Source organism: Petaurus breviceps, unplaced genomic scaffold, assembly GCF_028583685.1.
Source record: "Petaurus breviceps papuanus isolate PSGF00001 unplaced genomic scaffold, PetGlider_PUasm1.0 207, whole genome shotgun sequence".
Lineage (NCBI taxonomy): Eukaryota > Metazoa > Chordata > Mammalia > Diprotodontia > Petauridae > Petaurus > Petaurus breviceps.
In genome coordinates, this window is record NW_027185850.1 from 14,402,022 (window position 1) to 14,427,273 (window position 25,252).

General features: G+C 42.5%; 1 protein-coding gene across 10 annotated transcripts in view; it reads right to left on the bottom strand.

Moving 5' to 3' along the window:
- LOC138164915 (nuclear factor 1 A-type) overlaps window positions 1-25,252 on the bottom strand; it is a 462,063-nt gene that overhangs the window by 410,877 nt on the left and 25,934 nt on the right. Inside the window, exon 3 of one of the 10 annotated variants that reach the window (XM_069092880.1) lies at window positions 24,712-24,829. The exons of the other annotated variants lie outside the window; for them this stretch is intronic. Within the exon in view, the coding sequence (XP_068948981.1) occupies window positions 24,783-24,829 (47 nt within the window). The 3' untranslated portion in view covers window positions 24,712-24,782. Of the gene's footprint in view, window positions 1-24,711; window positions 24,830-25,252 lie in introns of those variants that run through there. 10 annotated transcript variants of the gene reach the window in all.

A 25,252-nucleotide genomic window follows, 5' to 3' on the forward strand; every position in this document is an offset into this window, starting at 1 on the left:
TCTCTCTGTCTCTCTCTCTGTCTCTGTCTCTCTCTCTCTGTCTCTCTCTGTCTCTCTGTCTCTCTCTCTGTTTCTCTTTCTATCTCCCTCTCTCTCTCTCTGACTTCCCCCAGGCTTATCACCCTAGTAATGACAGACAGCATGGTGTGCTGAGAACCATCTCTTTAAGGGAACAAGGACAGACTGGGCTCACAATTAAAGGAAGCCAGAGCCATGGAGGTTGTCTGGTCTGACTCTCTTATCTTACAGATGGGGGAACTGAGGTCCAGAGAGGAGAAAGGAGCTACCTAAGGTCACACAGAGAAATTCAGGCCATGAGATGATGTCCACCTTTCTGGTTCTCACAACATTCTCAGGATGGGTTAAAGCTCAAGGTACCCAACAGGTTTGGGGAACAGGGATTTTAAAGAAGAAACTGGCAATGGAGGAACCTTGTAAAGAGGTGATGTGATTAGCCCTGGGTCACCCAGCTAATATGAGAAGCTGACTTCAAACTCAGGTCTTCCTGAATCCAAAGCCAGTACTCTATCCACATTGCCAGATTGTTTCTCAAAAGCTGAACTTCTCTATGTAATTTAGAAGGAGAAGGATGAGGGTGGGGAGGAGGGGGAGGAAGAAAAGGAGGAAAAGGAAGAGAAGCAGCAGTAGCCGCAGCAGAAGAAGAAGAGGAGGAGGAAGAGGGAGAGGAAGAATCAGTCTATTTTGCTTAAATTAAATAATTGGGGAAAACCATGTTTGTTTTAGTTTAAATAACCCAAATTTGCCATCTGTAAATTTAGCCACTAGAAATCCCACCACCTCTGCACCATTCTGCACCAAATAAACTCTATATACTGTACAATGCAGGGAACAAGAGTGTAACTATGAGGTCTAAAGGCCAGAATTCAAGTCTTACCTTTGATATTTTGACCTTATATCTCTGTGGCCCAAGAAATACTCTAAAACTGCAGGTGCAAATGCATCCCCATAAGCATCAGTCAAAGGGGTTTCCTCTCCAGGGGTTCCCTATGCCAATGACTTCAGAGAGTCTAGACCAAAAATAAACAAATAAATATGAACTCCCCTGGATTCCTCCTGAGACAAAGCTTTCTTTCCAAGGGGAGGGTAGAGTTAATAAAGAGAGAAGAAAGATGAGGAGAGACTGAACTATGGCTGTCCAAGGACACCAAGCAAACATTTCTTCTGACCGGTGGACTTTGGACTGACTGATGTCACCTCTGAGGTCGCCAGCAGGCTGCTCATGCCATAGAAGGGCCTCTGAGGCTCTTTCCCCCAACATCCTCAACTTACAAACTGAGGACAAGGGAGAGTAGTGACTTACCCAAGGTCATCTCTGTGGCTTGTACCACCGTTAGGAATTGAATTGAGGTTCTCAAATTCCCGTCCGGTGTCACTCTCTGTGAATCACCTCTAAAATATGCTTGTGGTCAGCTGCCCTCTGCCTTCCTCCTCATTTTTCAGAATCTTCCTCATCTGCGGAGGGTCAGCTCAGCCGCCATCAACCCCATGAAAAGTCTTTCCAGATCTGGAGAGATGAGAATGTTTTCCCCTTCTTCCCTACAGCACAAAGGATCATACCCCTAGAGCAGGAAGGGGCATCAGAGGTTATGTCATCTGCCCCAACCCTCTCATTTTATAGAGGAGGACACTGATCTCTAGAGAAGTTCAGTGACTTGTCCAAGGCCTTTCCTCAGCCATGGCTAAGGAAGAGAAGAGACTTGAGGGAATAACCTGGGTCCTTCTCAATTCAGTACAACAAATACACATTAACAGAGGCACTGTGCGGACAGAGAGCCAGCCTTGAATCTGGGAGACTTGGGTTCAAGTCCTAGTACTGATACACTGATTGTAGTCATTTAAAGTCTCAGACCTCTAGATGACTCTTTAAGACTATAAATTGCAAGAAAAAAAGTGACAACCTGCATCGGTAGATGGACTGCCCTCACCTGGGAGTTCCAGTACCTATCGCTACTTACTATTGTGCTTTGGATATAAAGATTAAGGGGGGGAGAGTCTTTGCACTCATGGAACTCCATATGATCTACTGGGGATGGGTTAGATAGAACAGGGGCTCAGATAAGGAGAAAGAAAGAAAGAAAGCATTTATTAAGCACCTTCTATATTCCAGGCTCTGGGCTAAATGCTTTACAAATATTATCTCATTTCAACCAGCAAGATAAGTAAATAAGGAATGTAAGTAGATAAGTAAATGGTTCAAAAGGAGGATTTCAAAGAGAGATGATTAACAAGCGGGGCGAGGGAGGTACCTAAGGAGAACAGGCCTGGTAACTGTCCCCAGGGCCCAGAGCAGGGGAACACCTCCTGCACTTAAGATCTCCAGGGGAAGCATCCTCAGGTCCCTGGACCTCTGCACACAGTAGGCACTTATCAATGGCCTTGCCCCCTCATGATGGGAATCTGATTCCAGAGAGAACAAAGAGATTAAAGTCATTGTGCCTCCATACCCAGAACCCACAGGTCCATCCCTAACTTTCCGAGATGCTTTGGTCTGGGTAACTGCAAAGGAAAAAAAAGGAAAGAAAAGAAAATTGTACATGAAACAGCAATAAGAGCTATTTCGACTATACAAATTATTAAAATTAATGAATGCCACCCAGCCAGTGCCAGATAAAAATGAAGAGTGCTGGGTGATGCCAACTTCCCTGATTAATGCGTCCTTCGCTGACGTTTTCATACCGTTTCTCCTAATTAAAGACAAACAGAAATTTCCTCTCACCAAACACTTTTCTGCTGCAGCTTGCCTCCGGCGTTTTCTCGAACAACATAGATCATTGGTTCTGCTTGGCGGCGGTCATCCTTTATATCATAAAGCTATTAGCAAAGTCTTCCAGTCTAGTCCTCTTCCAGTGACTCAGTGTGAGTGAGTGGAGGTAACCCTGGTCTTCTGAAGGCTCCGCCAGCAAATGGCTAGCTCTGGTGAGGGAGGTCAAGCAGGAAAGGCTTGGTGACAGCCTTGGTGATGAGTTGGGTGTCTATCAACCAAGGACCAACCAAGCTCATCTCAGACAGCCTGGAGAAGGGAAGACTTGAGAGGAGAATGACGGTCCTCTAAGGGCTGTCACGTGCCCTAGAGAGTAGAGCCAGGTGTGATGGAAGGCAAATGTGGGGTCAATGTACAAAAAAAACCAAGCTTCCCAACACTAAAAGCCATCCTAAGGGTAATGGGCTGACTAGAGAAGTGAATGGTTCTCTTTCCATGGAGATCTTCACAACAAGACTGATGGCCACTCAACAAATAAGTAATAACTGGGATTCCTTTTGTGTAGCTTGGCTCCTTCACTGAAGAAGCCCCTTCCAACTCTCAAATTCTGATTCTGGCAACAATAGGGAATGAACTTTTTCTGCAACTTCCGTCCCAGAGGTTTTACAATCTCCATGCCAAGCAAGGTGAAGAAGGGGTGCGATCTGTATCTGTGAAGGGAGCACCTATACCAAAGAAGTCTCGGATTCTTGAAGAACTAAGGTAAAGGTAGATGATGAATAGATCTGGCTTATCAAAGTCATCAAGTTATGAAGAGGAAGAATGTGGTCCCAGACTCTACTTCCTTTGCCTTCTCCCTCCCTTAAGGTGGCCATTACCCTCTTGTCCTCCTCCCTCCCCTTCCCCTACCAATGACTGCTCCCAGAATCCAAGTGACCTCTCTTCAGTCATACTTCCAGTTGGTAGTGGTGGCACGGCTGAAAGAATGCTGCATTTGGAGTCAGGAGAGCTGGTTTCAAATCTTACCTTTTCTACTTACTAACTATATGACTTTGGGCAAGTCACTTACCTGTTTCCTCATCTGTAACCAAAAAAAAACCCAATTTTTTAAAAAATATTTTTAACAGAATAACAGGTTTTATGTATCTTGAAGAAACCGAAATCATAACTACCAATAGTGACAGAGCCTTTAAGGTTTACAATGTACTTCAAATACATTCTCTCAATTGAGCCTCTCAACAATGATGGAAGACAGATGCTACAGGTGTTATCCCCATTTTACGGATGAGGAAAATGAGGCTTGGAGAACTGAAGTCATCCACCTGTGGCCATAAAGCTAGTACATGGAAGAGATGGGTCTTCCTGACTCTAAGAACAAAGCCTCAACTCCTAGGCTCTAATGCCCCTCACTAAAGCAATACACAGGCCACTTCATCACCATCATCCAGTCACTGTCATCTTCCAGGATGAAGTCCAGGCAGAAATGACCTATAGGACAAGTGAACAGCCTGCTTTTGGTTCCTTTACTGTTCTACAGACTACTGTACAGACAGATGAAATGTAGCTGACTAAAAAGACAAGACATGCGATCAGCCTCTTAAAAGCTCCCTGAAGGTATATTCAGTATCACTCCATAGATATATCAGGATGATGATTATTTCTTAAAACTGCCTCTCTTAGTGTCTTCCTTATTAAAGACATGTCAAGCACGGGCAAATAGATGAGGGAGGTGTTTTGGACAGTTACTGAAGTGTTCCCAGCATCCCTGAAATCATACTATGTGGGTGGCCGCCCAGTTTACCAATGCAGAAGGCCAGCCGTGATGTGCATTAATTATATCACTCCCTGAGCCCTCATGGTGAGCCAGAGGAAATGCCCTCGTGGGGGAAGGGGGAGGGGAGGGGAAGAAAGGGAAAGAAAGGGAAAGAAAGGGAAAGAGAAAAATAGAGAAGCCCAGATGATGTTTTTTTTTAAGAGTGGATCCTTTAAAGTAGGCATGGTCCAAATGTTTTTCCACAGTTGTAGAGAAAGGTGTTTACCACCACCATCAAAAGTATTTGAGGCTACAAGTGAATGGAGGGTTGAGAGAACATTGACTAGAGGGTGTGTAAGGTACCTTCCAGTTCTAACATTATATAATTTTCCGAGAAGAAAATATGGTCCCGAGAGAGTTTATGAGGCAGTCAGCCATAATGGGAAATTTGGGGTTTGAGCCTTATTTCATCACTTAATTTTCACAGTGTGACACTGAGCAAGTCATTCCGCTAAAAAATGCAGGAGGGAGACAGAGGAAGGGCAGAGAGACATATAAGAGCTCTCTCATTGTGATGTAGCCTCCAAGGCCACCTACTTCCTTCTCCCAAAGGAGAGAGTCACATACTTGGTTTAGTTCTAAATGACCTCCCTGATCAAATTGAGAAGGCTTCCTACATCTGAGATGGAGAGTCTCAGGAGGATAAAATGTCCCCAGCACCCATCTGAGCCACACCTTGCCAATCTCTTCATTCGCGCCCAACACTGATGTGTATTGGGTTCCCAACTCCATCTCTGTGGCAGAAGGTGTATCAACAACATGGGAAGCTGCCTCTATCATCTCCCTGCCCTGGAATTCTACTGGGAAAGGATTCCTTTAGGGTGGAGGGAATGGGCAGAACTTGGATTTGTTAAATATATTAGGAAATACTGCCAATATAATGTAAATACTGATCCCTCTCTGAGTTTTCCAGATATAATAGTCTTGGTGGAAGGAAAACAGCAGGCAGGTTAATGCCGCTGTATTCAGTGAGTGGAGTTCATAAAATCTTTAGTATATACCCACTACCCACAACCATACCCACATCATCCTGTCCCAATTCAAGTCCACAAACATTTACGAAGTAATGAATATGTTCAGGTCACTGCACATCCACGCTGGAGATAGAAAGATGAAAGCCACAAGTCTCTGCCTTCAAGTAACACACATCCTACTTGAGGGACACAACTTGAGCAAATCACTTCATCCCTCCAGGCCTGAGTCTCCTCATCTAAAAAATGATGGGGTTTAGCTCAATGTCCTTTCAAGTCCCTTTTTGACAAAATTTTAACAGGACAACAATATTATTATTTCAACAGGCCATAGGATTGTATATTTAGGGCCAGAAGAAAGTTTAAAAGGACACCTGACTGACTCTCCCTTTTTACAGATGAGGACAACTGAGATGCAGGGAAATTAATGTGCTCCTGGTCACACAGACAGAAAATGTCAGAGGCAGGACTGACTCCCCCTGTCTAGTCTTCCTCACTCCAAGGTCAGTAGCCTATGTACTATCCACACTGCCTCTGTGATAATTCACTTAACAAGGGAAACATCAGCCTTCACTCACTCACTCTGAACATCCAATGGTTTGGTGACTATCCCAACAAAGGTGAAAAATGAGATCTCCTATCCCGGTGAAGGATGGAGCTCCCTTTAGCAATCTGCTGAATGAGATGCCTCAGTCATGGAAGGCTTAGATCCAGTCAGACTGCTGGATGTTAACTCACTTCACCAAACTGGAATGCTCTCGGGGGGGGGGGGGGGGGGAGGAATGCCCAGAGATAGCAACTTGATGAACACCATCCCCAGGAGATAATATACTGTGGAAAGCAGAGGATGTGGTATCCAAACACCAAATCACTCTTCACCTAAATGAGACAACTGCCAGTTTGGTTTGCTTTGCTTTTATCAAACTGTCATAAAACCTCATTGCAGGCAAAGCTCATGATGTCATTTCTGCCCCACCATCAAGGGCTTAGACTTACACCATGTTCCAGGTAAATACAGAAAAGTTACAAGAAGTCAGTCTAGCAAACCACGGCCCATCTTGTCAAGGATCCAGGCTATAAAGAAATAAGAGGAGAGGTCCAGACCTCGGAGTAAGTCACTGACTCGTCTTACTTACCACCAAAGTCCAAATACTGACCAAATATTGTACTTAGCCCCAGTGGGAGAATACACCCTCTGAAAACCAAGTGGCCTTTTAATAGGCAAGAATAAACTTGGGAAAAATTCTTTGTCAAGGCAAGGCGACTCAGAGGGGATGTATTTTTTTTGGGGGGGATATATTTTTCTTCTCCTCTTCCACAGAGATCTCCATCAATTTCCTTGGAATGAAGCACATCATGAAATAAGAAGTAAAACATTTTTAAAATTGAATAAATACAGTCACCCCCTTTTTTTTTAACACAACTAGACTTTATAACCTCCTCAGTTTCCCACAATCAGAGAGAATCCTGGCTTTAGAGTTGAAAGGAATCCTAGAGTTCAGCTGGTTTCTCCTCCTCATCTTCCAGATAAGGAAACTGAGGCCCAAAGAGATTATGTGACCTACTCTGGGTCACACCATGGCAGATTAAATCTGTGAACCCAGTCCTCTGACGGCACAGTCAATGGTCTTTCTACTACAGCATGATTTCTCATGTTATACATACAAACACACATTATCTATCTCACACTGTAACTTATGATAATAATAGTAACAAAGATCTGAATATCACTTTAAGGTTTACAAAGTACTTTATACTTATCTTGTTTGAATCTCACCACAACCCTGGGAGGTAAATGTTACTACTATCCCCATCTTCGAGATGAGGACATTAAGGCACAAAGAAATTAAGTAAACTTGTGGAAAAACACAGAGCTACTAAGTTTCTGAGGTCAAATTTGAATTCAAGTCTTCCTGATTCTTCTAACACCCTATCTACCGTGCTACTTTGGCTGCTGAATCACAGCAGGCAATTTCTAATCGATTTCTCAACTCTAATATCCCTTTGGTCATCCATCATATATACTATTGCCGGATTATATGGCCCAGATGAAAGAATACTGGTTCTGGAGGCAGAGGACTTAGATTAAAATCCTGCCTCTAACACTTAACCTGTAGGACTCTGGGTAAGTAACCTAACTTCTGTGGAGTTCAGTTTTCTCGAAAAGAAGGTGCTGATCTTTCATGGTTTCTGGGGTCCTTTTCAGTTCTAAACCTAGGATCCCATGATTCCCAATGCTCACCTCCTCAAGAATTTTCAATGATGTTTTTCTGCCTTCACTAGAAAATGTGAACTCTTTTACTTGAGTCCAATCCATCTTTCCGATCTCACTTCCCATTCCTCCTCTACATGAATATCCTTCACTCTCTCCAGATCAGTCTAATCCTTGTCTCCCAAACATTCCTTATGTATTCCTAACTCTCCCACCTAAAAGGCTTCATCTCTCATTTCCATCCATCTAATGCTCTACCAATTCCCTGAAAAATTTTCTCTGTACTTCTTTGCAGGAACTTAATTTTCTATAGGCAAATGGTTTAAAAGCCAAAGATTTATATCTAGAAAAGACCTAGAAGCTGGAAGAAAGATCCAACTCTGTTTATTTTGCCTTCTCTTTCTATTGCCTATGTATCATCTTCTCAACAAGACCATACACTTTGTAGAAGAAGGGAGAAGATTATATAGGTCTGGCATTCCATGTGGCCCTGCACAGGGCCTGGCATGGAAGAAATAATAAATGCTTGCTCAGTGAAAGTCCATGGTCGATGCCCAATATTTGTTGACTGACATAATTACCCTAAATTATGATATTCAAAATCTTACTATATGAGGTTTATTCAAAGTTATATCCTTCCCCCCGAAAAAATACAAATTTATTCAGCTTATCTATGTGAAAGACACTGTGGTAGGCACTGAGGCTTACAAGGATGAATAAGAGGCCCCGGGGGCCTTTCATCTAACATGTGAGATAAGACATGTAAACAGATAACAATAATAAAAACAAGATAAGAGATGTGAGATCACCAATCCACCAAATATCAAAGTGTATATGAAGGAAAGAAATGACTAGGAGAAATCTGAGCAGAGTAAGATCACTTCTGGTTGAGGATAGAGGAGTGTCATTAGGAAGAGCTTCATAAAGGATACAGCTTTGGAGCTGAGCCGTGACAAAGAAATAGGATTTCAACATCCCCCTCAAAATGCAGCCCCCAGAGTGGAACAAAACACTCCAGATGTGCTCTGCCCAGGGCAGAGTCCAGCAGGACTCCGATGTCTCCCTTCTCTTGGAAGCTATGTCTCTTCTAACAAAGCCTAAAATCAAATTAGCTTTTTCAGTGACCATACCAGATTGCTGCCTCATGATGCTGAGCTGGTGGTTCACTAAAACCTCCAGATCTTTTTCAGATGCATTATTGTCTGGCAATGTCACTGGGCAACAATGTATCAGAATGCAGGCTCAGGGAAACATGGCAGGCCTTGGTTCTGATACAGTTAGTGCTGATACAGTTGCTACAGCAGAATACTCCAACTACAGGAGGGGTCTAGGAAGAGAGAAAGTGATTGATATGGTGAAAAAAGTACTGGATTTGAAGTTAGATGATACATGTAAACTGAGTGCCCAGCATACAGTAGGAGCTTAATAAATGCTTTCTGTCAGGTTCAAAGCTGGATCTTACTAGTTACTATTATGTAACTTTGAGAAAATTACCTAAATACTCCGAGCCTCAGTTTCCCTATCGCTAACATGGGAGGAATATGAGCTATAGGACTCATCTCAGGGTTATTGTGAGGCTTGAATGAAAAAAGTGTCTATAAAATGCTTTCTAAACTTTAAGGTGCTATAAAAATGGCAATATTATTATCATAATTGATATTTTTATTACCAACTCAAGAAACAAAGAGTACAAACTGCATACCTGTTCAATTTCTATGTGATTAAAGGCTGAGTATTCCTTTTTTGTAATAGCAAAGAACTGGAAAGAAGGCTGATGCCCATCAAATAGGGAATGGCAAAAGAAATTAAGACTAGAATAGGAATCTAACCCCTGATGAGAAATGATGACTATCAAAACTTCAGAGAAGCGTAGGAAGACTTGTATGAACTGATGCAACATCAAGTAAAATGAACCAGACGAACCATATACAATATCTACAACAATCTGAATGGAAGGGGAAGGCCGGAAATGAAACTGAATGCTGTGCAATTAAAATGGCCAAGCTTAGACCTAGAGAAAAATTGAGAAAATGTGCCGCCCTCCCTCCCTCCTTTGCAGAGTGGAGGACTCTAGGCATGGAACTTTGTAGGTTAGTTCTGCTATGATGATTTTTTTCCTCTCTTTATTTTCCACTATAGGCTATGATTCTCTGGAGAGAGGATGGGAAGGGATGTATTTATGAACAAAGGTATAAGAAAACAAAAGATAATAACTAATATAAATTAAAGGAGCATTCCAGTAAGAAAGTAGAGACACATTCTTCAATAAGAAGAAGGTATTGATTTGTTTAAAAAAATAATAATAAATGACTCAAACCTGCAATCCCAAAGCTGAGACTTCCTGAAGCCACCATTTTCTATGGAACAGTGGGAAAAGAGAAAGAAAGGAAGAAAAAGAAAGAAGGAAAGAAAGAGAGAGAGAAAAGAAGAAACCATCTTTCTATTTTGGACAAATAGGATTAAGCTTCTTAGGCTATTCTTTGTTGTTTTGACTTCAACAATTTATGCAAATGAGATGTTAATTAGGGTAATTGTAACTTAAATTATGCTTGTGTAAACCTCTCCATTGGTAGGAAAGTGTGGGAATGGACACAACTGGTATTGAGAGCAGCTGGAGGAACTGGGCCCTGAAAGGCCAGGGCTGTGGATCACTTTCCTGTCCTTACAATTTGTTTTTATGAGGTGATAACATTTTTACAAATACCATCATTTTTGCTTTTTTATATTGTAAGTGACAGGCTGACATTTTACAACTGGCTTATTGAAAACAGGAATTGAGCACTCCAGCAGCAAAGGACATTAACTGCTGAATAGAGATTCAGATGCTAATGAGGTGAGAGGGGTCTCCAGAAAGTTGTGATAAATGCTACACACACTCTAACTAGCTGTGAATGTGGGTTGACAAAGAACATGTACACCAGGGTTCAATAAAATGTAACCCTTTAAATTAATCATACTGGCAGCATTTCATAGAATACCCAACAATCTCCTTTCTGTTAGCCAAGGGAGCAGAGGAAACTCGAGGTCTCCATAAACGGACATTCCCACATCTCCCTCTCCACACACAGCGAGACCCTCGCTGGTCTGAACCTCGATGGCTGTTTCCACAAGGGCTTACTCTAAATAACCAAGCTGGAGGGGGCTTCATGGTCAGCCTTGTTCTCACCACACTGAAGAGGGAGCAGCAGTGTGCTGATAAAATGTTTGGAGATGGAGTCAAGAAGGCCACAGCCATAACCAGGGCAGGGTGACCAGGGCTTAGGCCCAGAATGCTAGATTTTGGAGAATACCTAAAGCATCATGTTAAAATTCATTTTCTCCTCTGAGTGGTCATGCCCTGGGTCCCTAAACCTTCATTAGAAATTTCTAAGTATTCCAGTGACTGCTTCTTTCCCCATTTTAGTCTCCTAGCGTCACGTATCCTCCCATCTAGTCAATCAATTAAGCTCTTACTATGTGTCAGAAATCATGTTATACACGGACAAAAAAGGCAAAAACAATCCCTGCCTTGGGGAGGTCATATTCTAATGGGAAAGCTCACATGAAAATAAATGGGCATATAAGACCACAGAGTCTATGGAAGGTAATCTCTGAGGGGAAGTCACTAGCAGCTGGTAGGGACTTGGAAAGGCCTCCCACAGAAGGTGGGAACCCAGCCATCCACCAAGACACCAAAGCCCAGCCAGTGCAGGCATCCTGCCATCTGTCCCACCATTACATGCATACCACAACCCTCATCCCTCCAACTCTCCCCGCTCTTTCTCAGGAAACAATAATCAAATCAATAATACAGAGGAAGACAGTCTACTCTCTGTGGCTTGGGTGACAATTCGGATGTCTGCCAAGATCCAGACTCCCTTCCTCAGCCTCCACTGAAGGCTCGCCACAGAAGACAAGCTTTTTAATGGTGGAGACCATCTCACTGACTTCTCTGTAGCACCAGCCTAGCACTGCACTGCCTGGTTCATCCCCTTCTGACGCAGTGCTCACACCCCAAAGGGTCCCCCACCCCCCAGCAGGGAGAGAGGCATGATAGCTGTCTTCAAATACCTGAAATGGAGTCACCTGGAAGAAGACCAGGCCTTGTGTTTTGCTCCAACAGGTCCAATGGGCATCAGCAGAAAGGAAGCGCTAACAATCAGAGCTACCCCAAAGGGGAAAGAGATGCCTTGGGATGAGGTAGGTGGTGAGGGCCCCCTCACTGGAGATCCCCACGCAAATGTTGTCATGGATTGTCTGCCACAAGGCAATTCCTGTTCAGCTAAGGGTTGGACTAAATGCCTTTAAGGTTCCAGCCAATGGGAAAAAACTAGGTGGTGCTGTAGAGAAAGTGATGATCAGGAGACACTTACTAGCTGTGTGACCCTGGGCAAGTCACTTACCCCTGTTTGCCTCAGTTTCCTCATCTGTAAAATGAGCTGGAGAAGGAAATGGCAAATTGTTCCAGTATCTCTGCCAAGAAAACCCTAAACAGGGTCACAAAGAGTCAGACACAACTGAACAACAATATTGTAGTAGAAACGGTAAGGGAGCTGGCATCCAAAGTTTTAGCTCCGTTCCATTTAACCTTGTTCTAGCTTAATCTAATCTCTTATTCTAACATCATTAGAAGGTAAAGTCTTAGGGGAGTATGGACTGTTTATACTTTTTTCTCTATGTCCCCACTGTCTGACACATAGTAAGCATTCAATAAATGCCTGCTTATTGTTTAATCTCTTTTGGATGCCTGTTTCTTCACCTGTAAAATGGGGAGAGGACCTCTATTATCTATCTCACCAGGTGAGGAAAGGGCTTTGTAAGGAAGTTATATAAGGAAGTTATACAAATGTGATGTCTTACTAAAATGGAAGATGAGAAGTTGCTACTAGGCAAGAGGGTCATGATCTCAAAGCACACAAAAGAAGGAAGCTTGTAATGCTTCCTCTGTTTAACTTTTCACCCTCACACTTGCTAAACTACCTGCCTACATGCATATTGATAACTTGAGACCTGCAGGGATACAGGTCCAAGGCAATGATGTCTTCCCACAGTCCTTAAATATAAATGCAAAACACAGACAGGTTATTGCACCTTAAAGCAACGAGCACTGATATCCCTTCTGGTTTTAGCCAATTTCCCTCTTGGCAAGAAGCACCAGTCTGCACTGCGCGGCACCGCGAGCTCGCTGGCTGTCAGAATTATGTCCCAGCCAATGCCTGAGTGGTATTCTTGTCTTTTCACTGTGGAAAGAAACTTATCAGCCTGACATATAAAAGCCTCTTCAAGAAGCAAGTTATTATGCCAAAAAGGAGACACACTTGCCCCACTAACTAAATCTTGCTCTTCTAGCTCCCGTCATTATACACTCTGATTCTGAATATAACTCCAAGAGTCTAAATCAAAAGCAAATCAGCCCATCTCAATCCAATTTCCTTAAAGAAAACCTGGGGGTGGGGGGAGGAGAGCACATATATAAATATACATGGCCCTACATATATGGGATGTGGAAGGGAAGCAGCTTGCTGCAGAGGGTCCAGAACCAGACTTGGAATCTGGGAAAACCAGATTCAAATCCTGCCCCGGGCACTTGCTAGCTATGTGACCTTGGGCAAGTTAATTAACTTCTCTGAACCTCAATGTTATCATCCACAAAATCAGGATAATAACAGCCCCTCCTTCACATGACTGGGATGGGGATCAAGTGGGATGAGATATTTGAAGTTCTGAGGAAATCTTAAAGTTTTCGATATATGCAAGCTAATAATGAATGTGAGTGTGGCCATTACAAGCAGCCTGGCATAGTGAACAAGCCGTCAACCCTGGGTTAGAAAGAGAAAGGGGAGGGGGAAGGGACTAGAAGGAAATAATTATTTGTATGAATTCTATTACACATGCCAGGGATTTACAAATATTTCATTTGATTTTGAACCCAAGAAAGACTAGAGTTCAAGATGCTTCTGACACATACTGGTTATGTGACACTGGTGAAGTAATTTATCTTGCCACTGTGCCTCAGTTTCCCTAAAGGGGCTGGACTCAATGGGACCTTAAAAGGAGTTCCATCTAAACCTATGGTTCTATGAAGCCAAACCACCTTACTTCCTTGTGGGCCTTTAATAACTCTCTAGGGCTTATACACAAAGCCCTATGCATAACTGTAAACACATTGCATATATGTGTAAAATCTTCATATACCTGTATAAATCTACATGAGATTTGCTTAAATATACAGACTTATATCACAGATGTATACATATATGTGGATATCTATATACCACGAATTACATGATAAGCATACACACAGGTCCAGTTCAGGTGTGACCCCTCCTCCAGGTCATCCTGGCTAAACACCAACTCAGCCACCACTGCCACCTCCCTCATGCCCCTACTAAACAATGATCCCTCCTCTGGGCATACCACCTGACCTCTCCTATGCTCTTCATTATATTATGGCAAATTTTGAAATCATTAGATGAAGTGGGGAGTTACCCCAGTAAATGGCAACCTCCTGGCAGACAGGGGCTGCAACATGTTTATTTTTTTCATGCTCCTGGCAAAGCACCTTGCATACAGCAGGTACATAAAAAAATTACCTGTTGGCTTGAACCAAGAAAACTCTCTCTCTCTCTCTGTCTCTATCTGTCTGTCTGTCTCTGTCTGTCTGTCTCTGTCTCTCTCTTTCTCTGTCTCTCTCCTATGTGTATATGTACTCATAAAGGAGTCTTCATAGCACACCTCAGAGGTCCTTCAAGGCTATCCCAGTAGAACTCTGGCATGTCAGCCCAGGCTGGACGGGCTTCAAGGATGAGCCCAGTGATAGACTGTGTGTCTGTCGCCCGAGGACCAGCCCAGCTGAGGCAGAGAAGCTCCACAGCAGAAGGCCAGACACCTGGGTGAATGTTTAAGCTAAACAACACATGAAAACTAAGACAAAGAAAGGTTGCTATCTGAGTCAGTGGAGGGAATGAGTGCACCATGGAAGCTATGGGTCTTCTGAAAGAGAGGAAGACAGACAGATACAAACAGATAGGCTTACACGGATGGATACATAGATAGATGAGATGACAAAGAAGGATACGAGAGAGATTAAGTAGATGGTGGATAAGATACATATACACATAAAGGCAGACAGACTGAGATACATGGTGAAGCAATGAGATAAATGGGAGACAAGACAGACACACAAGTAAAGAGATACAGACACATGGAGAGAATAACCTAGAGACACCGAGAGACAAAACAGAGACACGTGGGTGCAGATGTGTTGAGATGAATAGAGAGACAGTTTCAGGCAAATAGGTGTGTGCATATAAAGGGGCAGTAAAATTCTTAAGGCTATGAAGGACCTGAGGAGGCATTTACTCCATCACTCACATCACAATTATATATCAGACTAATGCCCATACAACGAGTACACACCAAAGAAGCATCACAGCATCACAGAGACCAGGGCTTGCAGTGAGGAAGAACTTTGTGTGTGGATGGATGGAGGGATGGTGGGATGGAGGGACAGATGGATGGATGGGTAGGTGGGTGGGCGGGTTGATATATGTATATATATATAGAAAAAGCAGACCTTGCAGAAAGGAAGACAAAGGTTTAAATTCTCTCTCTTCATATACACAGGCTGCTATGTGACCCTGGGCAGATCACTGAACCTCTCAATGCTCCAGGGAACTCAGCAAACCATATCTTGTAGAGAAGGTATCATCCTGCACTGGTACAGTAAATCTCCATTACCAAGATTTCCCAGGACCAACTACAAAATAAAACTACCTCCACAGAAAGGCACATATATCTATCATCTATGGGTCTATCTATCTATATACCTATCATTTATAGTGACATGTCATTTATTTCATCTATCATCTGTTACCTATCCATATCTGACTACTCATCCATCCAACCATCTATTATCTCCATCAATATCATCTATTTCATATATCTATCCATTTATCATCTGTTTATCTATCTAAATCTACCTATCCATCTACCCATCCATTCATCTATCTGTCTACCTATCTCTCTCTCTCTATTTACTGTCTGTCTACCTATTCATCTATCTATCTGCCTACCTATTCATCTGTCTGTCTATCTGTCTGTCTGTCTATCTATCTACACAAACAAACACATCAACCCTTACATGCTTCAATAGATGGACACATCTGTTTTCCACAGCTAAACGTACCAACGTATGCTACTGCTGACATTTTATGTAACTGACACAAACCAGTCTCTCTGGCCAAGAAAGGCCTCAGGGCCTGCGTAGCCCCCGCACAGAAGGGCCAAAGGAAACCTTTACCCTTCAGCAAGTAAGAGTTACTCTTCAACTTTCTGTGAGAAGAAAGCTCGCTGCCCACCCTCCCACCTCCCGCCCCACCCCCAAAGAGCAGCAAGTCCTGAAATGCTCAGCAGTTGAGAAGGGGCCATTTAGCCAAATTGCATACCTGTGCTGTGTCAGCTTTCTGCTGGATTCATCTCATTCCATTGGTCTAATGGATGCCAATTGAATTTAATTAACAAAACTACTTTGACTCCTTTCATACTGTGCTGAATGTAATGAAATCCTTCTCCTTTTTTTTTTTTTGCATTCCACTAAAGAATGTCCTTTACTGCAGGCCCGCTGTTAGAATATTAAACGTTCCATGTTACGCTTAAAAGATATAAAGCGGCCAGCTCCTGCCCCATGACTTAAATGTAGTTACCGACTTACATAACATAAAATAATTAAAAAGATACTCTGATAGTGATACACCGTATAGATTCAATTACCACAATGTCTCCATTAAAGGCACTTTTATAGTATGAATAAAATGCAAATCCTCTTTATGGATCAATACCAGAACATAATTCTATTCTTCCTCCTGAGAAGGAAGTGGGCCGTAATAAATCATCCTCCCATGAAAATGGGAAAAAGTGATTTCTTTTGAAAGGTTTCTTTAAACCTGCACTCAGTTCTACTTGCCCCATTTTCCATCCATTAAGGTTCTTGTTTTCAAACTCAAGACTTAAATGGGGTGGGGGGGGGGGGAGGCAGGCAGGAAAGAGCACATTCTGGATACAGCAAAAGGGAAGCTTCCATTGGTAAAAGCACCATCGTGGTTCCTCATGGATCAGAAATCCATAAGAGACGTTCCTGCAGAATTAAATCATCTTCCTTAAATCCAGTGGGGAAAACAAAAATTGCTCCAACCCTATGTTGAGGGAATAGACTTTGTGGGTCTCACTTTTGCCTGACTGGGCACCCAAAGACAAGTTCTCATGATGGATTATTGTGGTATCTCTCGATCTCTGACTTTGAACTCTGACCCCACCTCCTCATTTTTTTTCCCCCTCCACAACTGACAGTTGGGCCCTAGCACTTGCCATCTGTAGAGACTGGAAGGGGAGAGGACTTAGCTTACATTAATCAACCAATTAAGAAGAGACTTAAACAAAACAGAGAAAGCATAATAAAGCCCTGACTGCTTAATAGCTGTTCCACTTTTAATAGTTGTCTTCCTGCAGTTTGCTGACAAGATTAGAGGTAATCTATTGAAGGCTTCACTAAGATGGCGTGAGAAAGGAGAAACAGATGCATGGGCCTGCCCAGTCAGTCTGGATCCTGCTAAATGGCCAAAAACAAGACTGGAAGGAACAGTGGTTCCCATCAAAGTGGATGGGAGGCCAAACTCCATGAATTCACCCAAAAGAGTTGGGAATTTGAAATGGCTGCCACCTATTATAGCCCCTTTGCATGAAAACAGCAAACAGTAAGACTATTTGAAGGAGCCACCATTGGAAAATGGAGCCCAACTGGACCCTTGAGATCATGGCTTAGGCTAATGACTAGGACTAAAGGAGCAGCCTTCAATATTCCAAAGCCACGGACTTAAAGCTGGAAGGGCCCTTAGAAAGGATGGAATCTTCTTTCACAGGCCCAGAGGGTGACTAGCTAGTGGCCAAGGTCACTCTAGATGGGGAAGGAGCTGAGATTCAAAACCAGGTTTCCCAGCTCCAAATCCCACATGCCTCATGCTGCCCCCCTCACTGGCCCTAATGCTACTGAGTTTTCAAATGTGGCTGAATTACAGAGAAGAAACAGACAGGAGAATTTCTAAGGGAGGCAAGAAGGAGAAGTAAAATTAAAGTCAGAAGACCAGCATGAGAGCCAGTGCCAACACTCCAGCCAGGGAACGTGGAGCAGATTTCTCCTTTCTGAGGCTCAAATTCCCTGTCTACAAAAGACTGAACAAAGCCGAGAAGTATCAGGAAAAGGTGCAATGGGGCCTTCTTTCAAATCCTGGTCTGTACCTCTGTGAGCCTCAGTTCTGACATCTTTAAAATGAGGGAGATGGACTCAGGCCACAGACTTCAGCCAGCAAAACTCCTGAGGATAGATAGAACCAGATTAAAATGTAACTGGAAAATGTCTGACAAAATAAGTAAAAAAAAAAATATAATAGAACATAGGAAATGTTCGTATGTGGTTTTCTAAGTGCCCACAAGGACCTTTTTATTTGAGTTTGACACTACTGAGTTCCCTTCCATTTCTAACGTGTCTCATTAGCTTAGGCAAAGGTCATCCTATGATTAAAATGTGACCTATTTGGTATTTACTTGGTATATGCATTTTATTTACTTATCTATACATATTTTGTTTTGCTTCCTATAGGAAGTAAATTCCTTAAGGACAGAGACTGGTTCATTTGAGTCTTCGCATCCCTAGGACCTAGCAGACAGTCTGGCATGCAGCAGGTGCTTAATAAATGCTTACTGAACTACCTCACTTTCCAATAATGCTGCCTAGTATTAGTCTAATTCCAACACTGAAATAAAGCAAAAAATGCCAACATAAAACAAACAGTTAATTGAAATGATTTCCCACAATATCCTGAGCATAAATTTAAACAAAAACATTAACTAGTTCCCCCTTTGAATCAATCTGCCCAAAGGGTGGCCCCTGTATCCCCCCACTACATAGCCACAGGGGGGTTTTATTCACTTTTAAAGGGAGATCACTCTACCAGTAAGCAAAGGGATGCTGTGTTAACTCATTTGACACAAGCCATGATGCCATGGGTGAATATCACTGAAATGCTGGGCGGCCTTTGAAGTCCCATCTCCATCATCCAAGCGAAAAGACAGGGGGCTGAGACATGTGAGCAGAAAATTCAGACTTGTTGCTTTTCATGTTATTACACAATTTGTCCTCATCATATTTCTCTTCTCAACTCTGTTTGGTTTGGGCTAATATTAAACTAAGCATACATTCATGGTTGGGAGGCAGAGGGAGTGGACAGGTCAAGGGGTGAAAGTGAATGCCAGGCTATGGGGGATGACCTCACTGAGCAGTCAAGGCTGGCTTGAGAGCAGGCCTCTCTCCTCAAGCTGCGCCAATCACTGCCGAATCACACGACTGGACAGAACCTCATGGCATCCAGCTCTTCAGTGAGACCAAGGTCATTCCATTTCTCACTATTCCCCTTTCTCGTGCCTTTGTTGTTGATCAGTCATGTCTAGCTCTTTGTGACCCCATTTGGGCTTTTCTTGGTAGAGATACTGGAGTGGTTTGCCATTTCCTTCTCCCACTCATTTTACAGATGAGGAAAGTGAGGCAAACAGGGTTAAAGTGACTTGGCCAGGATCGCAGAGCTAGTAAGTGTGAGGTTGAATGTGAACTCACAAAGATGAGTCTTCCTGATTCCAGATCTGGTGCTCTACCCACTACCACCTAGCTGCCTGCCTTCTCCTGCCTTAGCAATGGGAATAATTCAAAATACTCACCATCTACCCTTTGTTGACAAGAAAACAATAATTCAGTTTCCATGCCCTTGCTCTCATGAACAGATAAAGTGCCCAGAGGAGTTGAAGATAATAGTTAATGCTTATATCGTCCTATATATGTCTTATGAAGCGTTTACATAAACTGCAGTTTTTAATTATTGCAATAAGACTGTGAAGCTGGTCATGCAGGAAATATTGTCCCTATTTTACAAATAAAGAGACTGAGGTCCAAAGTTAAGTGATTTATTTGCCCAAGGACAAAAGGAGGGCAGCTGGCTCTGCAAACTTGGCGTTCTGATTTCAACTCCAGGGATCCTTCAAGTATTATCTATTCTAACAGACTCAAGTATATACTGAGATTCTGATAAGTATAGTTAATAATCTATACAAATTAAATTCTTTTTTGTATGATCAAGGATTCTGCAAGGTCTGTTGCTTCCCCACAGGCCATGAGCAAAAAATACTAAAACCAAGAGAAAATGAGTATCCCAAAAGCCATGGACAGAGAACTGTTTAATATATCCATTCACGCAATATACATGCTTACTACTATAAGATACTACGTAAACTGCCAACGAAAAAGTTGAAAAATCAATTAATCTAGAAACAGTTATCAAAGGCACAGCACAGCAAACTAGAGAGAAAGTTGGTTTTGAAAGAAGGAAATAACATGGATTCAAGACCCACTTCTGACATATAGTGGCTGTTTCATGCTGGACAAGTCACTTGACCTTCACATCTATGAATCTATCTGCTAAAAAAAAGTTCTGCCAAAGGGTCCCTTCGCCAAAACTCTAAGGAACTTAACATTTAGAATGTATAGAGAGAAAAGAAGAGCCCAGCTTGAATACAAAAATGTGACATAGTCCCATACAAATGTGATTGGGCATACCAAGCTCAGAATTAGCTGAGGCTTAGGATAAATGAGAAGAACAATATTTATTCATTCAATAAACACTTAATAAAACACCTGTGCCTTCAATGTGGGCAAAATAGAGGGAGCCATGCTTTAAAATACAAGTGTGTATTTTAACATATGTGTGTATAGAAACATACACATGCACATATGGTCATGCATACACACATGTACACATGGGTGTGCACAAATATATATGTGTACACACATGTGGGAGAGGGACAGCTAACAACTCAAGCTGTCCTGGAATTAAATGGGCAGCCATCAGAGGTAGTAGCTTCTGAATCTATCTCCGTTTGCTCTCCTTATAAAATGACAATGATGGATTCAATAATCTTCAAGGTCCCTTTCCAGCTTTAAACCAACGGTCCCCTGGTTCCATGTTCTCATCTCTCTCTAGTGGGGCTGCATGACCCCTTATAATGGATTCCTGCCTGCTTGGGTTTCTTCTAATTCTCAGATTCTATAATTACATAATTCAGATATTAACGCTCAGTAGAAGGCCAGAATCTATGCTGCTTTGCCTCCAAAAAAGGCTTTGTTCCTCACCAAGGAGGCTACCCTTATTAGGATGGTCCCATCAGGAAAACCTACTTCATCCTACCACTTTGTGAACATGTAGACTGCAATCCAGTCCCTCTGCAGCTTTTTGGATTTTACTAGAGACAAAGTCAAGAAACATTCCATTCCATTTTTCATCCACCAACTGGAAGTGTTTTCATTGAGGGCTCACCACAGAATCTGGGCAGGATTTGGCCCCTCTTAGTATTCTGTGAAAGCACAAAGCAGGATTTTCCTGGTCCCTTTAAAACAAATTAATCTCCATATGATTTGACATTATCATTTCTTGCTTCTCAATATTTTTAATGTTTTTATGCAAAAGAAAGAGAAATCCTGCCTCCCCCCCCCAAAAAAAAAAATCCTTCCATTATCCTCACTGAAGCCAATCAGGGCTTTAAGATATGTAAAAAGAGTCCAGATAGAAATACTTGATGGAGAAGTCTGCAGTGGACTGGTTTTGATAATGAACATGCCTTAGAGGAAAAAAAAAAACATGAATGCTGTATGTGTTGGGGGAAGGAAGTCTTATCTTTGCTTGGGTCCTGTTTCCCTTGGAGAGGCTTATGTTACCTACAACCAAGAGGTCTCCAATTAAAGAAAGGAGAATTCTATAGGCTGGGGTATTTTGGAGCTGATGAAAGGGGCCTTGGAGTGAAGTTTTGGAGGTGAGTTTGCAAGCCCCTATCCAGTGGGTCAAATACTTTCATCCTGGCTTCTGACACTTCCAGTATTGGGGGCTTTTGGCCCCTCCTAAGTTATGACAAGCAGTCGGGCCAGACTGCATACTGCAGGGTTATGATACATACTCATATTCGCCAGAGACAAGGATGTCACCCACAGAACGTTTCCCAGCAGAAATGGCATCCAAAGTAATACACAAAGGGGAAGAGGATGGTGAACCTGAAATGCAGGGATTGGATTCCAGAGAGGCGGCATGCTTCTAGCAGAAAGGTCACTGGACTTGGAGGCCATGGTTTTGAATCCCACTAGGAAGATTTACCAACTGTGTGATCTGTCTGGGACTCTGTTTCTTAATGTTAAATGAGGTGGTCAGGCTAGATGGTCACAATAATCCCTTCCCGCTTCTATAGAATCTAGAATCCCACGAGCTTCCTAGCTGTGTGACCCTGGATAAGTCACTCAGATGCTTCCAGCCTCTGTCTACTCCTCAGAAATAACAGTCCCCATCTCAGAGTTGTTTCAAGGTTCAAATAAAGTATGGAAAGCATATTATGTATCAATATTTAATCATATATAAAATTCAACTTCTAATAAAGTTCATGCCTGTTCTTCTCCATCTAGTTTAAGAGTTTTTAACCTGGGGTCCATAGCCCTACTAGAGTTCCATGAGTACATTTCAGAGGCTTTGTGAACTTAGGCAGGGAAACAAAGATCACATCTTTATTTTCATAAACTTAGAACTGAAACAGCATTTCCTTCAATTATGCAAAAATATGATTCAGAGAAGGGGTGCAGAGGCTTCACCAGACTTCCAGAGGTGCCCGGGGCACAGAAAAAGAATTCCTGCTCTAGATAACCAAATTCTTCTCGACTCCAACAGATTTTAAAACATGAAATAAAATTTCCCGTTCTTGACATACCAACGGGCCAACAACTACATATTACCCTTCGCCTACATCATTCTCACGGAGGCAAAGATTTCAGGGAAAGGTCAAGTCTGTGGGACTTGGGACAGAACAATTCACAGACAGTCTGAATGGTCACCACGTACTTAGAATGGATGGGGGCAGTCTCACCCAGGCTCTTTAGGGAGCACAGTAATACCTACATGTGTCAACAACAGTCTTGGTTTGGTTTCAAGAAAGCCTATGGATTTGAGGGGTAAAGAAGAGACAGACAGACAGGGAAAATGTAAGATGAGAATGACTCTCCCTTTTTGTGGTGGGGAGGACTGACAGAAGACAAGTTCAGCCCTGAATTGAACAGACAACCTCTCCTGAAATGAGCATTTCATGTGGGTTCTCTCGTTCCTTTCCCAGCACTGGCACCCTGAAAGTCAGCATCTCCAGATGACGCTGTGTCCTGTTTGACTCCCTGGGCTATGAAGTGCTGAATGTTCACAGGCTCCTATCTTTGAGCACAGTGTCTCCTGCTTCAAAATATTTGAGTTTTCTGGAGACATAAGCCAAAAAGGTAGCTTGACCTTTGGAACTATACTTACCAACGGTGACTTTATTTTAAAGAGGCTGCATAAGCCTCAAGATGATTTTCATTTCTTCTGCAGTCTGTACTGCTAAAATAACATTGATCTGTGCCAATCAATAAGGAGAGAAAAAGAACCCTGGCTAGCATAAGCGACAAGGGGAAATTCAGAATTCCAAAAGATCTTTAATCCCTTTCTCTGACTCTGGCTATGACCAGCAGAGTTCAAGAAGGCACTGACCTGAGGCTGACAGAATGCGCAACTATTGTTCTGGGAGCCTTTGATGCACCAAGCAGGAGAGATTCCAAAATTGACCACAAGCCACCTATCCCCAGGAGTCCAGCAAAGGGCTAGAGCAGGAGAAGACCCTTCCTCCTGGGCTCACTTGCTTTGAAATCCATGGAGAAAAAAGGAGATTAAATAAATGGCATCATCATTGACAAACTATGGAAGGTAAAAATAGGTCTGTGTGGTCATTCAGCAAGCCTGGATATTGCTCATCATGAAAGAAATTTGTTTTTTTTTTTTTTCTTTCAGTAAGGGGGGGAAGGGGGGGGAAATAAGGAAGAGCTGGTCAGATTTCACTCATACACCCAAAATCAAGAAAAGTGCTATTCTAATGATTCTAATTCAACTTATCAGTCTTAAGCACCTACCATGTGTGGGGCTCTATGATAAGCTTGAAGGTTACCGACTAAAACAAAAAAGTCCCTGCCCTCATGTAACTTAGAATTTATTGGAATTTGAGAATCTGGATCGGCTCATTCATTCATTGATTCGAGAAACATTCATTAAGCACCTACTCTGTTCCAGGCACCCTGCTAAGTGCTGAGGATACAAAAAGAGGAATAAGACAGCCACTGCTTTCAAGAAGCTTACTCAAAAGCTGGAGAGAACTCAGAGACCATCAGTCCGAGCCTCTCATTTTACAGATGAGGAAACTGAGGCTCACGGAGGTTAAGTAAGCGTCCAAGATCACCCAGTATCTCATTCTTAACCTGGGGTCTGCAAACTTGGTTTAACTATGTTTTAATGTAATGGTTGGCTTGGTGATACTTTATATTTTGTTTTATGTATTTAAAAACATGATTTTGAGAAGAAGTCCATCATAGGCTTCATTGCCCAAAGGCTCCAGGACACAAAAAAATGTTTGAGAACTCCTAGTCCACAGTTAAATGCCATACACACAGTTAAATGTGATGTTACTCAATTTAACATGGTTCTTTCTGAGTTATTTTTACAAATAATAATAATACTCCACATTTATGCAGTGTTTTGAGGTTTGAAAAGTATCTCATTTGATCCTCCCAACAATCTTATGAGATAGGGGTTGTTATTATGTCCATTTTACAGTCAAAAGAGCTGAGGTCCAGAAAACATAAATGACTTACCCATGGTCACACTGCAAGTAAGCATTAAGTGGTAGAATTTGAACTCATTTCCACGAAACTCTAAAGTCAGCCCCCTTTCCACTATGACCTCATGCCCTGTCTCCAGGAAGCAAACTGCTTCTCAACTATTTTGTCTTGGGGACACGTGTACACAAGTCACCCCCAAACTGTGCAAAGACCATATAGCACAAAATAAAACCATCAGGTAGACGAGAGTATTTGTATACAGATGGTTTATTTAATCTGCAGACAACATGGTTTTCCCTTTCCCTGGAGGATCTCAACTGCTAACATCCCATGAACAGTATCAAGTTCACTTCAGTCTTCTCACTGACTGTAAAACAAAGAAATCTGTCTTGAGTTTCCTGACGTTCCACATGTTACTGTGACTAATCCTGAGCCATTTTATTCAGAGAGCTCAGAGTAAGTCTCTATGACAATCCCATGCCATTCGAAATACAGCAGACACTCTCTCTGTCTTCCGAAATAACGACAGGACCGTCATTCCCCGCTCTTAGAAAGTAAATGGCAGATTCTACTTTCTGAAGAAGTGAGGAGCGATAACCAAGGAAGAAAATTCTCTTCTCTCATTTTGTTTTAATTCCAATTATCAGTCATGTAGTACTGGTGCTACCCCCTGTCACCATCTGTACACACTTCCCCAAAAGACCACCGCAGCTGTCCAGTTTAACACACACACACTCTCACTTTCTCTCTCTCTCTCTCTCTCTCTCTCTCTCTCTCTCTCTCTCTCTCT